At 40.5% G+C, this 17,756-nt stretch overlaps 1 protein-coding gene across 3 annotated transcripts in view; it reads right to left on the reverse strand.

Annotated features, from left to right (window-relative positions):
* Positions 1–2,838, reverse strand: part of WARS2 (tryptophanyl tRNA synthetase 2, mitochondrial) — a 44,159-nt gene extending 41,321 nt beyond the window's left edge. The window contains exon 1 of one of the 3 annotated variants that reach the window (XM_085572705.1): positions 2,366–2,838. In XM_085572705.1, the coding sequence (XP_085428831.1) occupies positions 2,366–2,434 (69 nt within the window). In that variant the 5' untranslated portion in view covers positions 2,435–2,838. Of the gene's footprint in view, positions 1–1,648; positions 1,821–2,110; positions 2,273–2,365 lie in introns of those variants that run through there. The other 2 variants (XM_021549027.4, XM_085572722.1) reach the window with 2 other exon arrangements.
* Positions 2,839–17,756: the final 14,918 nt, after the last annotated feature.

Genomic DNA, 17,756 nt, shown 5'->3' on the forward strand with positions numbered 1-17,756 from the left:
GAATATTCTGTGAACCAACACTAACTTTATGGTGGCTTTTTCTTTTTTGTCATAAAGCACCTAGTAAGTAATCTTGACCTGATAGGTGACTCAGAGGTGGCAAAGAAATGCACATCAGAGTAAATATTAAAATACAACATGAGCCATATTCAGTCAGAGCAGATTTCTTTATTATGCATAAAAAATGAGATTTCTTTGCTGGAGAAATGAAAGCAGGGGAGGGCATCTGTTGTAATACTGAACAGAGCCAAAAGAGTCACCACGTGCAGCAGGAAAGATAAGCACATTCAAATCCTTTCAATATTTTTCAAGGAACTTCTGAGTCCTAAAAATAACAAGTGGTTTGAGATGTCTTTGCCAGACCTGCTTTCTGTATATTACAGGGGCAGCATAATTGTTCATATTTTAAGTGTGAAAAATTGAAGATTTAGTCACATTAAAATGAAATTAAACCAAAGCACCTCAAGACATGGAAACACCCAACAAGCTTATTGAGGATGCCATATTGAGATTCTTTAGCTCTTCTATATTGTTACAATTCAATGCAGTCTTATACATAAATGAATTCTGTAACAAAAAATATAAGCAGAAACCTTACTTCTGCTTCACTAACAGAAGAACACAGTTACTAAGTGAAATATCAGTTATCAAAGCTTTATGTGACATAACAGGTTCTTCCTCTTCTGCTTTCACTCTACCTCCTCAATAGAAAGGGCAGAATCAAGGTCATCAGCTGCTTTAGAACATAATGAAATATGCCTTAACTTCTTAATTTTAAGAATCCTGGTTCTGAAATAGACCTGCAATGTGTAGTTTACCCAGATTCACCACCATATACACCAGCTTTTTGTGCATTAGTGTGTGTTACAGCTTGATGTGCTCAAAATATCAACTCCATGGCTGAGAGTAACAGAATTCACTTGCTGCAAAATCACAGATTACACCATGAAATGGAAAGGAATCTTTGATCTTCTGCTTACCCTATTTATTTTCATAAGTAATATGAGACATATCTGGCATATAACCCAACCCTGGCAACCATTCTGAATAATGTGTTCCATTAGTGAAACATACTATACCATTCAGGATCTGGATAGGTGAAAAGCAATGTTTTAATGAAAAAAACACAATTGTTTGTTTCCTAGGGGAAACATTCTCTAAAATTATGCAATGTTATATTGCTGTCATAAAATTCTTCCACTCATTTTAAAAACAAATCTACAAGCTAGATAAAAATCCAGATTTCTAAGGCAAGCCATTAATAGATGCAAAACTATGAAGGTGGCTGCCTACAAACATGACACTGAATATATACCCACCTGACCTGGCTGATTGCTTGGGGTTATCTTACAAAATATAACCAAACCAATTAGTTATTCCTTTATTTTAATCTTCTAATAGAACGGGAGAAGATGTGAGCGAGGAGGGCTCCTGATGTGTTACAATGAAAATCCCAAATGTACTGAAGACATTCAAACACTACACCCCACTGAGGTCGTGCAAGTACCAAGAGGAGGGGCTGACACACATCCATTCAGACACTTAGGAGGTTTGGTGTTTTCCTCCCTGCTGCAGACGACAGGTGCATTTAAAAAGGCGAGGGAAGAAGCAGAGACCAAGGCTGAAACCTCGCAAACCCCGGCGGTACCTCAGCGCCTGAACGACCCCACTCGCCGGCTCAGGCCTCCTCCGCCCCGCTGCTGAGCGGAGCAAGCCAGGACCAGCCGGGAAGCGGGAAGGAAGGGCCGGGAAGCGGGGAGGAGGGGCCGGGAAGCGGGAAGGAAGGCCGGAGAAGCACGAAGGGCGGGCGGGCAGCCCGGCTCCCCTGAGCCCGGCTCCCCTGAGCCCGGCTCCCCTGAGCTCGGCTTCCCTGAGCTCGGCTCCCCTGAGCTCGGCTCCCCTGAGCCCGGCTTCCCTGCGCCCGGCTCCCCTGAGCTCGGCTTCCCGAGGGGCGGCAGGAGCCGGCCCGGCCCCGCCCGCGGCCCCGCTCTGCGCATGCGCGGGCCCGGCCCGCGGCACGGGGCGGGATGGCGGCCGCGGCCGGAGCGCGGGGCTCGTCCCGGGCCGGGCACACCGGGACGCGGCGGGGCAGATGCCCCAAGCCGGTTACCTGGCCGAGGGTCCCGCGGTGTAGGGCCCGCATCAGGCCGCTCGGTGTCGCCATGGCAAAGGCGGGAAGGAAGAGGCGGGGGAGGGACGCGGGGCAGGAGGCCGGCGGCGTCCGCGCATGTCCCGCAGGCGCGGCGCGGGAGCGGCCGCGGGCGGGGCGCGGGTGCCGGGATGGGGCGGCGCTGGCTCGGCTCGGGCACGGGCGCTTGTGGGAGTGAAGGTCATCGGTTCCCGGTTTCCCTGGCTCCTGCCTCACCTGCGGCGTGCCCTTGAAATAGCTCCTCTCAGTCGCGCGTCCCATCCGAGGCCTCCTCCATCCCTGCATCCTTTGGCAGCCTGGCCTTGCCCGCGGCAGCTCTTCCACGGGGAGAATCGCACCGTAGACTCTGCCTGTCCTGTCAAACTAACTAAAGTCAGCCCCCGCAGAAACCCCCCAAAAGCTGCTTTCTGCCCTCAGTCTGCTCTGCCGGAAAATCGAGGCAGAAGCATCTCTTGTCCAGCACCTCAGACACAGCGTATCCCCAAATCCATTCTTTGTGCCATATCTTTTCCATTGCCCAAGTAACAAAGCCAAAACAAGAAATACCGAAATTACTAATGAGGTTTGATGAGTTCCTGAAGAAATTGTACATCAACCCCTCCTGTCAGCTCCTCTGCAAAATGTGCCTGGCTTCTCCCCAGCTCCTTTCTCCTTCCCAGCTTCAGGCTGGAAGCCACAAAACACTTGTTACCCAGGTGATGTGAACCCGAGCTCTTCTGCAGGTCTGCAAACACGTGGGACAGTGACTGTGGGAATCTGCTCTTGCTGGCTCTGGGAAAAAAGCAGCGATCGGGAAAGTGCACTTGTAGGTCTGTACCAGTGGCACCGTGCATTGGACCGGTGATTATTTCCAGTAGCCCACTCCAACCCCATCACTGAGGATATTATTATGGAAAGTTCCCAACTCTATAATCTGGGTTTAGTAGTTAAACTCTCTGTAAATTTACATAGCTGTTTATTTATTTTCATTTTCATGCATTGGTTAATGACAATTTTTTTATTTTAAAACTGTATATGAAGAGTGCTCTGTACATACGAGTGTAATATTAATTTACTTTCTTCGTTTTTCTTCACTTTTTTCATTTTCTTTTGAGAAAATGCCCACCCTCATTTTCTTGTTTTCTTCATTTTCTTTCTTCACTTTTACTTACATAAGAGTGTAATCTTTCATTTACTTTAGTATCAGGCACTGCTCTGATAAAAATTGTAAAAAATTGAGTTTGATTTTTTAAGAATTTCAACTTGAACTCAGAAATCACATATATAATTTTTTTCTTCATCATTTGCATCATCACTATAAATATTTTTCATAATTCCAGCTGAAAACTTCTCTGTGTGATGTTCATCTTTGATGTTTTTATTCCATGCTTCAGCAAAAATGTGAAGTTCTCAAAAATTTTTTGAGAACTTAACTAGACAAAATGGTGTGAAGCTCGATATAGGAAACATGAGGGAAGAAGCTAAAAAATCAAATTTTGAGATTTTCTAGTTCTAGAGACGAAAAAATGATTGGACAAAAGCCTGTGGCTGCTTCACTAATGTGAGACTGAAGATACGATCTGAGTGGAGCATTAGGCAATACACCTGATGGTGGGAGGGATGGACAGCAGCCCTACCTCCTATCTCCCAGCTAGAACTATTCTCTTTTGGAGACTAAATGGAGCAGGTAGAGCTTCAAACTGATGCCATGAAGAGCACAATGCTGAAGACAAATGGAATATAAACTTATCTTCAAAAAGTTGCGAAGAAAATTGATGTAATGTGATAAGAAAATGTTAAGACAATTTTTCAGTTGCAGATAATTAAAACCAAAAATATTTTCTGGTATGTTAGCCAGGGAGAAAGCTTTCAGTATCTAATATATATCAATATTATAATGTGGTTATAAATCAATAAGTTAAACATTGCGTTGAGTCAAAATGATGAAGAAAAAAGCTATGTAGAATATGGCAATAAAAAAACCTAAAGAATTAAGATTAAGTTATTACTAAAAAAGCATTAGTGCTCATTTTCAAGGTTATTAGAACTTAATAAATGGAACGGTAAAGTTTTGAGACTTTTGTAATACCTTTGACTTAGTATCACAGAGAATTCTGATAAACATAGGTGAAATGGCTAAGGGCTGATCAGATGACAGTACCTGTTATAGTAGAGTTGTATGGTGAGTTGTGCTTTTTCCTGCTCAATGCTGCTGCTAGTAGTCTGGAAATAGATTCTGAATAATTAATGTTGAAATGTGCTGTTGACACAAATATTGACAGACTTGTACATAACACTAAAAACATAATGATCATACAGATAATAGAAATCTATTAAAGCAAAGCGTGTTTTAAAATCAAATTCAAACTGAAATGAAAGTTTGAATTAAAGTTGGATTTTTTTCCTTTAACCAGAACTGAGCCTGTGTTATTACTGTTAAGTCTTTATTTAACCTGAACAAAAAAAAAAAAAGAAAAAAAAAAGAAAAATCAATACAATATTACAACAGTTCTTTAACACAAGAAGAGCCCACTGCTATAGTAGAAATCTAGGCAGGGGTAGAAGAATAAGCATGGGATGTGCTTGGTGCAGGCAGAGAGGGAGAGGGGTATGAATGTGTAAGGCAGGTGAGATGACGAAGAGGTTGACTTGAGAATCCCAGAGCAGATGACAGCTTGCATCCTGAGAGATGGCCAAGTTAGGAGAGGAGAGGGATTCACTGCTAATATTTATTGTCCTCTGAAATCTCCTGCTGCTGCCAAAACACCTCTGACCTCTCTCACATATTGTTCCTAGATGCTTTCCCCCTACCCTTATTGTTTCAATACACATTATGAGTACATCCATGACTGCTGAGATGTGAGGAGTTTGCTACGGAGCCCGAATTAGGAAAATTTGATAAACCAGAACTCAGTCAAAGTATCGCCAGTGCAATTTGCTGGTTTTAATACCACCAAACTAACTGTGGACTTAAAAACAACAGTTTTATACCAAGTGTTTCAGATCAGCGTGTGTCCTGTGGGACATGGTGATTTTGCAAGAGATCTAGAGATTGTGTTGGACAAGTAAATCTATTTGCTGATGCTGTCTCGTAGCTCATACAGTCAAGTTTTTAGTACTGGAGTACCAGTCAGAAATTGTTAAGTCCACTTTGGGTTTCTGTGCTTAAAAAAAGATATTGAAAAATCAGGGAAATAACTACAAACAATAGCTGTAAAGTTATTTAAGGAAAGACTAGACATGTGCACAGTTAAGTAATTAGTGAAGATTCAGGAAGTCCTAGAAGCAGAACAGAAAGTCTGTGATTCTTTTTTTCCAGGTAGGAAGACCTCTGTAGCTGGGCTACAGCCCACAAAACTTTATTTTCATGAAGCCTTCAAGAGACAGTGCTTTACATAGGAGCGTGTAATATTCTATTATGTGAACAGGCTTCTGGGGATCAGTTAGGGATGTGCAGAGAGATTTTATGCACGGCCTTCTTGTCTTACCTAACACAGAAATTTGGGGTATGGCAGCAGAGTGTAAAATGGGAGAATTGTTCAAGACGCGGAATAAATTTGGAAAACTTGGCTTTATTTCTTTGCACTGTTAAAAATCAAAAATGTGTGCTAAAATATTTTTTGTTCCTCACCTGAAAAAATATCAGAAATTCTTTGCACTCCTAGCTAAAAGCTATTTTTTTTCATTAATGTGCTTCTAATGTACCATATGCTAAAAGCATGGAACAGTAAAAAATATTAGAACATGTCTGTTAATTTAACATGTAAGATTTATGTTTTATGCTGACTCTGTTTGCGTTTTATCTCCCATCTTTAAGATACAGTAACAGGTCTTCAAGTCAGCATTGCCAAAGTAATTTCACTAATACTCTTAAATCATTCACATCCTCTGATAAAAATAGCAAAAAAAATGTAGAAGGAAATGAGTAACTTTCTACTCAATGAAGGGATTATGACAGGAAATCCTATGGTAAGAAAGATTTGGACACCATTTTGGATAAAAAATGTATTTAAAAAAATCAATATTCAATGAAGCAAGACATTCGCAGAGAAAGCAGTACACTATGATATAGCTAGAGACAATATCATCATACTTAGACAGAAGAAGAGAGGGAAATTAATCACATCAGAGGGGCTGTCATTTCTCAGTTTCTGAGTGATCGTGTATTTTAATGTAGCTTGTGGGAGGGGTAATTATAACTATAATTGTTTTTATTGTTTGCTACAGCATTGCTCAGATACTGTCTAAAATAGGATGCCTTTGTGCTGTGCATTACTCAAGCATGCACCAGATGACAGCCCCTGCCCCAAATAGCTCTCAGTTAAAAAAAGAGTGAACACAGATCAAAGAGTAAGTGACACACAGAGTGATAAATGAATTTGCAGAAATCAATATACAAATATTGTTTTTCAAGTGAAGGTTATCATTAGCAAGGTAATACTTGAATGAAAGAGCAAGGAAAAGGGGTTTAGGCAAGTTGGAGAAGGGAGACCAGGGAGGCTGTGATGTGAAGAAGAGTGAGAGAAGTTTGAACAAGCAGCCAAACAGCACAGGAAGAAGCCCACTCAAACCCTTAACACTGTCGTACATAAAGACCTTTACTTGAGATGTGTAGTTTGTTGTAGTTTAAAAAGCACATCTCCAAAATTTTTGCGAGCCTAGAGGTTAGCAGCAAGACTGGCTGAAGAGGATGAATCAATTACTCTTACCTGTTTCATTTTGTGTTTTATACATGCTATGGAAGAATCTTTTGGCCAGTTTTGTACATCTGTCTGTTCTGAAGCTTTAGCAGGGCAGCCACTTGGAAGTGCCGAAGATATGGCAGAGAGCAGGAGGAAGAGTTGTACTGTCTCTTGTATGCTGAAAATGTTGGTAGTATCAAAACATTGCTGAGAGCTGTATCCTCTGAAGTTAATGGAAAAACACTGTGTTGGTAGTCACTGAGAAATAAAAACAACTAGAATCCTCTGAAATCTGTAAACCTTTTCTCCCTATAATATGTTGGGAAAAAGAAATCTTTCCTATGTGTTCTTTTGTATTATCATCAGTTATGGTGGCTGTGTTCTTTACATTCATTTTGAATCTGTGTTTCCTGTCATGAGCAGATTAAAAACAGAAGAGAGTGGAGTGAAAGTTTTCTATTGCAAACATCTGTTTCTGAAAAAGGATTATATTTCCATGTCCTGGAACATCAAGGCGAAAAGCTTACCCTCCCCAGACACACACCTTTGGTTTGCAGCAATAAGGAGTTTATAGACAAGGTTGCCTTACTACAGTAAATAGAAAACCCATTTCTGTATTTCCGGTGAGTAATCCAGCCTGGATGTCTGAGGAGACCTTCAATTATTCCCAGCAGAGAGCTATCTTATTGTATATCTTTAAAATGGTTAACAAATTTTTGTATTTAACATAAACAATGCTTTTAATGACTCCTGTCTTTTGTATCTGAAATTGCGTTTTATATGCAAATATTTTTGTCCAGATAAGTGTTCTTAATGGTGAATGGACATACTTACCCCATGTAAGTCAAATGAAATCCACAGAAAAACAACTCAAAACTACGGTGTCAACAGACTTCAAAAAGAAAAAATTTGATGCTGATGTATCGTCCATATCTGTCTCCTTTTAAATAACACAAGGCTGGAAAAGGAGAGAAAAAATATAAGAACCACTTGGGGCCAGATATACAGTACTTTCTCATACTTTTTGATATTCTTATAGGAATTTAGCCCTGGAAAGGAGGAACTTTATTTGTTTAGAAGCTACCCTGAGACCTTCCTATCTCCTACATAAATGCCCTAAGTTTAAAGCTTCAATATTCATCAGTGCAAATATCATCCAAAATAGATTGCACTCGATTAATGTACTCCTCACCCCACTGAACCCACAGATCTGTTATTTGCAAAACTGGAACAAATTTGGGAAATAATTTGATAGAATCATCATCTGGGCTGATTCTTAATTTGTAATTGTCTTGGGCAGTGAGGAGGCTTTTGCTGGTATGCAGGAGTAATTTTTCCTTTCCAAACTGTTACTCTTCACGTAACAGTTTTACTTTGGGCAACATTATTAGTGAGGATAGTCTTCTGTTTCCTAATGATTTCCTTCATCTGCCAAATCTCCTTAATGTATGCACAACTGATGGTGATATTTCCATATCTGTGAACATATTAAAAACTCAAGGCTTCAGATATTAATACTAGAATTAATAGAAAATTAATATAAAAAACCCGAAGAAAACTTAAAGCTTTAAAATTTCAAAACAAGGTCAGCAAAGTTAAGAATGTGCTTGTTAGAAAATTCTCATAAGCCAACAGACTTGGAAAATCCAGGAATAGTTAGGAATTCACTGTCTGACCTTGGGCTTTGTAACTCTGGCTGTTCAGTTTAGTAAGGGAACTCACAGTTGGCTGTTTACAGTGGTAATTAATATGACATCTCTCTCACCTTCTCTAGAGCATATATTACAGTGTGAACATCTGCCTGTGACTTACATGCTGTCCAAGATACTCAGAAGACAATCTAGGAAGAATAAAGAAGTGAATCCTTCATCCTGCTTGTTGGAATAAGGATCCTTAAGATGTGAGAGGAGGGCACAAAGATCTGCTCATCTAATTTGCATTTAAATTGGGGGTCATTAAGCACCAGACACTTATGTAAAGACATTGATGTAAACCTTATTATTTATTTTTATAAATAGTTCCAGTTTCTATTAAGTATACTCTATTTCCAATATAAATTAGTCTAATTTTACTTTCCAGTTTTAGACTGTGTAACCTCATTGCCTTTTAATCTAAAACCCAGTTTAAGAAATCTTCTCCCCTTATAATCAAAGAATGTTTCTTCTTTTTATTTCTTAAAGAAATACTTTACAATCATTAAACTCTTGTAAAATAGGCTTTGCACATTTTAAATTACAATTGTGACTCCTTAATCTTTTCAGCTTTTCAAGATCTTCTGTTCAGGGTAAGCACCAAAATGTGCTTATTATTCTATTCTCATTATCATTCATCTGCTTCTTCTCAACCATTTGCTAAAAAAATAAGAATAGAAGCTTTACTGAGAAAGTTGGAAGATGATGCACAGATTGATAGAACAATAAATATCATTTATGTGTTTGAGAATAAGGTTAGCTGCTGCACTGAACTGAGCTCAATTTTTTTAATCTAATGTCTATCAATTTCAGTGTTAGTGTTTTCCACAGTCCCACAATTTGTAAGGGTGACAGGTATTTTAGTTTTCAAGTATATTTAGTTTTCAAGCTGTGTATAACTAGCTCAATTCAGTTTATCATTCCACCAGGCTGTGTATCATCTGCAAACTTTATTAGCAGCGCTTTCCATTTTCTTCCTTGTGGTTAATAAAAATGCTAATTGCTAAAATGAGATCAGGAGATTAACACCTGTTGACCTGGTAATGATTTAACATCCAGTTAATGTACAGTTCAGTATACACTTTACTGATTATTTTATGCTAATCTAAAAAAAAGCCAACAAACTATCATGATGTACCATAATAAACTCCTTAAAAAAAAACATAGCTATGGCACAGCCAAGTGTATTTCTAGAAAGAATGAAGTATGTAAAATGCAGAGTTGTTATAATTATCTCTAGAAAGATCACTCTCATGTGATTATTTAATAACATTCATAGACAAAGTTTTTCAAAGTCATTCTGGTTTTTATTTTACCTTTTATATGCACTTTCATGGTTATGCTCTAACTATTATGTTCATGTCTGGGGAATGCAAACTACCTATGGTTTATGGGACACTTTGACTGGGTATGCAGCTGCTTTGTTTCATCAGAGCAATGAAAGGCTGCTGAAACAGATTCTAGTACCCTTTGCTTTCTGAACTCCAAATCCCTCCTGATTTGTCACCCCCCATCATCACCTATTCTTCATACCCCTTTGTTTTCATTCCCTTATCTTGGCTTTATCCTGCAAATATTAGGAAATCCTCTGGCTCACATGATTCTTCTCCCCTTGTATGCCAAACTGGTACTTAATTCTGGTGGAGTGACCAGCTGTGGAGGGCACCAGGTTTGTTAAGGGTGACAGCAAAAACTCCCTGCTCTGCCACCTTCTTACCTTGTGCTCAAAACTCAGAGAATGCACATGTCCACTTTCCTCTTCATCACTCCTCCAGGGAGAGGGCTCCTGATTTCCCCTTTGGTGCAGAGGACAAGCATGGTGCCTCCCACCTTCCTCTCAACTTGCCTGTAAAGAGGACCTGGCACAATAGGTGCTTTCCTCCCAGAGGCTTCATATAAATGGCCATACTTACTGTTGGTTTTTGTAACTAAAAGTTGTTTAGTTGTTATTGTTGTTGTTGTTTCCCCCCCCCATGCAGAGCTGTTCCCTTTTGTACTGGCCACCATCATCCATTGTTCTCCATGAAATAGAAACTGCCATTGCCCTCGGGGGAGATAGTGGCTGTCTATACTGTGAGGCATCATAAAACACAGACCCCATTGGGAACAATGGGGAAAAGCCTTCTCGATGTGGCCACCAGCTGAGGTCCACGCAGAACACTGGGGAGCAGCAGCCACTCATCCACCAAGGAGCCTCTTGGCCCTGCCTGAGGGAAAATGAGATTATATGCAACAGGAAAAAACATCCAAACCAAACAAGCTTAATTACAAGAAGCAAGTGAAATAAAGTCTTGTGCAAGGTTGCAAAGAGTTCTACTTCTGTGTGAGTTAGCAGTTTTGTAGGGGAGGTTGAAGTTCTTTTTGCTGCTTTCTCTTTTGGTTGCTTTGACTCACCCTTAAAAACTAAGTGAACAAAATTCTTATTTGACAATTTTAATAGGCAACAATTTTTGTCACAGAATAATAAGTATTTTCTCTATGAAATATTCTATTTTTCTACCCTCCCACCCTTCCTTTTTACTGAGCGGCCTTCTTCCTCATAAACTTTTGGCTCTATGGAGTATGTATTATTTTTTTAGTAAGATCGGAGATAAAGAAAGGTCTAATAATGGGTGGTTCATTTTCAGTCTCTAAGTAAATCAATATATTCAAATATGTCTTTCAAGTTACTGTAAAATCTGTAACTAAGCCATATGCATTGTGCTGCTAAGGAGAGTACAATCTATTTTTTTTCATGGAAAGTAAGGAATCAACAAAGCATGTCTGAATCTGAAAATTCTAGCTAACTCTAGAATATTTTGTTTCCTCCAAAACATGCATTTAATGAGGGAAAATATTTTAAAATACGAAAATTTTGAGAGCAAACATCATCAACAATTTTGCACAAGCCATACTGTAGGAATGTTGTGATTATTTTTGAAAACAAGAATTGTGAGTCAGGGAAATAAATTGGCAAGACCTCTCTTAACAGGAATTCAAACTGTTCAGGTAATTAAAATCATAGTTAGCATACTCAAGCAAGTCAAACTGTAATCTGTTAAAATGTCTTGTACATAAGCCTCCAGATCTCCATTCTTGTACATTTACAATTTTGTAGACCGAATTTGCTGCCATTATTCTTTGTTGCACCAAATTTCCCCTTGAGCAGAAGTCTTAACTCTGCCACAGAGTGGCACTTTATGATTATGGCCTATGGCCATCTCAGTGTCCTTGTAATTCAGTTGATAAAGTTGATCTGTAAAGGTTTAGCATATGTTCTCTGCTCTGCAGAGTAGGGACAGTAATTACTTTGAAAGTAGCAATTTATCTAGAACGAAGAAGCCGCATTCTCAATGGAGACAGTAAGTATTTACTGGCATTGTACACTTATTAATGTGACTTTGGGAGCTGAAAGGCAGATTCTTGGTTTTGAATCCTCATAAATCCCACTCAGGGTTCTGGGTGTCCTGATCGCCTTCTACACTGACCAAGAGACTGTTTAGGAATAGCTTAAAAAATTGAGTCTGCTGCCCCAACATAAGCATTGAATGCAGAGTCAGAGGATCGATTAGAGTGATTGAGACAATGGAAAGCAGGAGGAAGCAGGAAGGGAGCAAACCCAAAAGTTATGATACAAGAAATGAAGTGAATACACAATGGTCTTGAAAGAAAGCCAAGGAAAGAGGTTTTTTGAGCAGAGGCCTGACGGCAAGCAGATCTGGGATCATGAGCAAAGCAATGCATTCTTGTTCAATCTTACTGTTATTTCAAGAAGTGGGACTTTTTTGTAGTAAAACAAGATTACTTCAAAGAAATACCTGGCTCTTGTAACCAATTTTTCATTCTAATGGAAACAGCCTGCTATATTGTGCATATAGGCTAACTGCTCAGGCCATGGTGGAGTTAGACACTAAAACCAGAGAGGGCAAACAATGAAGAAAAACAGGGAAAGAGACAGAGGGAGATTTTAGAAAAAGACATGGCAAAGTGGGAGAAATGAAAACTTGCAGGAAATTAACCTAAGGCACAGAGAAATAAAAGAATGTAGTCAGGATGTAATCTCCAGCATGATAGTCAGTCAACCAAGAGATGCTAATGTCTAGGGGAAAGGGTAAACCCTAAAGTGTACCCATGTTCAAATTTCTGATACAAAAGAGCCTGTCCCTCCCACTCCTTTGCCATTTCAGAAAAGCAGCCCTCTCTGACAGGCAGCCAGGCATCATGATGGAGGGCTAAAACACATGAAGCTGCTGCCCATTTGGAACACACTCTGTCTCCTTTCACATCTGCAGAGCATTTAGCTGCTTGCATCTGGTTGTGTTTGCGCAAATATAATTCCATATTCACTAATAATTCCCGAGGCTAAAGGCCCCTCTCCTGTAACCTTGTTAATATTCTCACAAGGCCTGGTGTGAACGCCTCACAGCATTTGGATTAGAATTCAGTCTGGTGGGTTCCCCCCCCGCCCCCGTCTCTTACTCCTTCTCTCACTCGTACTTTTCTGGCCTCCAGTTTCCTGGCCACCCACATGACGAGACACTCTCCCTCCCGCTCTCTCCCCATTCTCAGTTTCAAGGAATTTCCTTTTGTCAAAGGCGAAGTGTGATTGACATATTTTCCCCCTCTTAAGTGCAGTCTTCTTAATACTTGATTTAACTATGTCCTTATGGGGCTCGTATAATCATTACCTAGGTGAGAAAGAGACCCCCTGCTCCCTCACTAGCATCTAGTCTTGGCCTTCAAGCACCAGACAACTGGCTACTTAGCGCTTTCTACATGGTTTTTATTCACTTTTTAAAGACATTTTTATTAATTTGGTGATGATGAGGTGTTCCAGATTGCCAGCATTGGAAAGTGAAGTAATTTGTTTGTCCACAAAACAGGTACCACTGAAGTAGCAGAACTGCCAGTTCCCCTATTAGCATTCATGGGGATCCCCTTTCAAAGCACCTCACCAAAGAAAAATTGCCTTCTCCTCTAGCCTTTGTGGAGAGAAGGCAGTTCAATTCTCTAAATTTTCTTTCGACTCTGATGCTAAGACTGACAAGAAACTGAGCTGGAGCTCACCCTGACCACTGTGTCACAGAAATGAAGGACACAAGCATTTTGCTGGCCTGCTTCTGGTTTCTGCTCTCTTTAGCACAGAAACAGAAACTCTTGTTGTTCTCCAGACTATTTTCCATGTGACCTGCATAGCACAGGCCATGAACTAATGTCCACCCCAAGTAGAGTTGAAGTCTGTTAGTGGGGGGACAAAGAGTTGAAGGAGAATGGCTGTGGGATTTGGGAAGGTAGGTGGATTACTGGCAGAAAAAGAGGAAGGTGAGACACCAGGCTGGTAGTTTGGAGTCCTTAATGATTCCCTGGTTAATCTGTGTTGGGCACCCTGCTGCAATGCTCTATTTTCATCCATATCTCGCATACAGGAAAGTAAAACCCTGCATTATGATGTCTGTGGGTTGGGCTGTGGGAATGGAGTTGAAGAGGTTGCTCAGACTGAGCAAAAATTTTTCAATGCAGTGTAGGAAGGGTTATTAATGAGTTTTTGAATTAAGATTTGCAAAATCTTAGGACACCTCTTAATCCATATGGGAGCCAGACAGAGTTTTGTATTGAATTAACAGTAATAGTCCTGAAAACTGATTGCTATAACCAACATACAAGGAAATGTTTATAATAATGTATGTTGAAAATTTATGCCACATCACTGTAACACCTTGTTTTTGGTTTTGTATGGACTTTGCTGCATTTGAAATAACTATGGTGAAATTTCCCATATCAGGGATTGATCTCTGTATCTTGCATCCTTCTTTTCCCCCTTCTGTGAAAAATGGAGGAAAAATAAATAACTGAGTTTTCAGAAAATATTTTAGGAGACTATTCCTACATATGCTAAAAAAACCTCAAAGGGATGCTGGTAACAATTAATGATCCCTACCTAATTTGGATGAAAGAGTTGTCTTTTGATCAGTAGATGGTGTGGAAGGTCCCTCTGATGTCAGGAATGTAACCTTGCCCATTTCCACAAAAAATTTCCCACATTTAGTCAAGTTGTGAGCCTCAGGAAGTCCCGCTTCACACAAAGACATTAGAAATGCATGTTCTTGGAAGGATTTCTGCCTGTTCTCAACCCTAGAGGTGGATGGCAATCTTCTCTCCCAACAGATCAGCGGGGTACATGTCGTGCCCATGCTGTCTCAAGGCAGGGGAGATGAACAGTGCTGCTCCCTCCACTGTGGTTTCAGTGTTTGTCTGACAGACCATGGGAGAGGAGAAGGAACCTTTCTGACAAGACTGCAAAAGGTAAGGACCCGGGACTGATGTACTGTGAATGAAGGCATTGGGACAAAAAGCTGCTGAGCTCAGTATCTTGATGCTCTGAGAAAGGGGTGGGGGCCTTACAGGCAGGACTGCAAGCATGATGAGGGAGAGGCATGGATACTTGTCTCCAGAAACAGAATGGCAATTTCCACACATTGGAATTTCATCAATTAAATGTAAGAGGGAAGAAACACCTAAAACTAGAGCTAGAAAAACTATGGCTCAGGCTTCAGAGCAGTTTTTGCATGACATGCAGTGTAAGACATGAGGTGCCTATTAAACAATGAGTATAACAGAAGACTTTGACTATCCAGAATCTTTAACAGAGATCCAATGGAAAATTATGTGGTTATGTAATCAAACATGGTAAGGTAGCTCACAGATAGAGCTGAAATAAGGTCAGGCTAATTACTTGATGATGATCCTTGACATCTGAGTATTTGACTTTGCAGCATTAATAGTTTGTCAGCATATTATTATTCATACAGTACATTGACCTGGTATAGCCTCTAGGCCAGGAGCTCACTGCTGCAAAGTGAGTTAGGTTCTTTATCCCATTAACAGCTTAAATTAAATGAATTAACAACCTTAACTCTAGCCTCAAGCTGTAAGAATTCAAAACAACGCATCCTTTGCAAAGCCAGATTCTGTGTATTCTGCAATGAGATGCAGGACCAAATGGTAATGATATAAAAAAATCCTTTCATTCTTGTCTTCCTTTCTTCACACAAACATGTGCAGCTGTGGCCCATATCTGCTGAAAATAGTCATCACCACAATATGGCAATTAATATTTTCAACCATTCTTTTAAGAAAGCTTTTATCTTTTCTTGGCCTCACAATGTCTCCAGGCAATCTATCTCCATTGTCAGGGCCTTGTTTTGTGAACTATTGTTTCAAGAAGTGTAGCCCAGGACTTTTTTTTTCTGGTATGTGCCTGGGAAGGAGTTAATTTGTAGATGGCTTAAGCAGTGTATCAGATCACAGTCCTCAGCCTTTCTGCTGCCATGTGCCAACTTCTTCCCTTGCCACAAAGACCTATGACCTGTTCTGTCGTGGCTTTGAATGCATTTGGCTTGCAAACTGGCCAGAAACTCACGTTGGATACCTGACTACAGATATTGGTAAAATATTGTGTTTATGAATTAGAGGAATGTGCCAGATTCAGTTGCTGTGGAATAAATGTGGCAATGCTTCCAGAAGGTGTTGCAAGAGCTGTTGTTTCCAGCTCCAAGGCAGCTCTGCATTGCTGCAATGCTTTGTCCCTGGTTCCGGTTCTCACACTTATTTCTGTAACTGAAATAATCAGGAGTTTTTCTTAAAATCAAAGCTATAATTTCTAGAGCATGGTTTATGGTAGGTGTGTTGTCCATGAGCTTCAGAGCGTGGGAAGCAGAGTCTGTGAGTGTGCAGCAGGGCAGGCTGTGCCCCCAGAGCAGCTCACACCACACAGAATTGCTGTTCTGCCTTTTCCTCTGAGACATTTTGGTTGAACACCTTATGCCACATGTTGTGCATGCCACCAGTGAGATGAATTCTCCACCCTTGTGTCCTGTTGGGCCAGTCCTTTTTCTAATGTTAGGTGAAGCCTAACATTTTGTCTAATGCAGCTCACTTTCCTACCTGCTGACCCTCAGTGTTGTGCTGTGGTGTTTGGAGGGGTTCTCAGGCTTATAGAACTGCATTTTTAACAACAGTGCTCTTGGTGAAAAGCCAGAAAGCAACTTCTGCAAACTGTCAACCAGCCTTGGCTTTCAGAATGACCCAATAGCTCAGGAGACAAGTGACCTGAAACCTGCTAGAATATTTATATACTCTGGTTTTGCTGAAGAATATCCCCTCTGTTCTCTGTTGTCAAAAATTGACAGTAATACTATTTCTTCTTTTTAAATCAAAGTAACAAATAATCATACACCTTCCTTGCCACATTTAAGTATCTTTAAATCTTTTTCTTTTCCAACTGTTGGAATTGTTGATGGAGTGCCTTGATGTGTCAGGTGTTTTCCAGGTATATATACAATGCTATATGTTGCAGCTGTAGGTAAAAATAGTCCTTAGTGTTCTTACAGTGTAAAAGAAAGGGTACAGAAATCCTGGAATTGGAAGTTGGGAGTGCAGTGAAGCTAGTGGCAAGTAGCACCATGGTTCTGGAGAACAAGCCTTGAGGGAACTATCAGCACCAGGGTTCAGTTTGGAGTATGGGGAACATAATGCAGACTCTGTTGTCATCAGGTAACTGTGAAGCCCACAGGTAAAGAACGCCTCACTGCCTTTAATGGCCAGGCCAAATATGAAATGTCATACTGCTGCTTCTGCTTTCAAATTGAGAAACAAACACATTTCTGTCCCATCCTTCCTCCTCAAATAATGAGCAAACATGAGGGATGCTGGGCCTTCTGGTTTTGAATCAGGAGTTTGACAACTACGCTGTGAACATTGACTAATAGCAAGGACAATTAAGATGTGGAATAAGAGAATAAGAGAATCCCAAACCCATGATATCCCCTAGGAAGAGGGAAAACTGGGATATGGCAACTGGTGTTTCTGTTGAGACATGAGTGATCTGGAGCTCCCTTCTGCATCTGATTTTGAGATGCCTGCAGACATGTAAGGTCCTGCTGTGGGCTGAGGTGTGAGACATTGTGCCTCCTTTAGGCTTTCCAGAAGCAGCTCCTGTTCCTGTGGACGTTTTGGACAGTGAATGGCATTGTTCTGGGGGCTGCAGCTTGCACCAAGAGGATTTATACAGCATGTCAAATCCCTCCTGTCTTGACCCCTCCTGACTCCTAGACATCTGTGAGGGAACACCCCTGAGAGGGTATCTTTAAGGAACTGTTTATTTTGCAGTGAAGGGTAATCTCATAATAACCAGAGAGTTCCTCCAAGTTCCTGGGAGTACCGAGTGAACCTTGCCCAGTGTTGCTGGCTGAAATGTTGCAAACACAAGTACAATGG

This window comes from Lonchura striata, chromosome 1, assembly GCF_050655825.1.
Source record: "Lonchura striata isolate lonStrDom1 chromosome 1, ASM5065582v1, whole genome shotgun sequence".
NCBI lineage: Eukaryota > Metazoa > Chordata > Aves > Passeriformes > Estrildidae > Lonchura > Lonchura striata.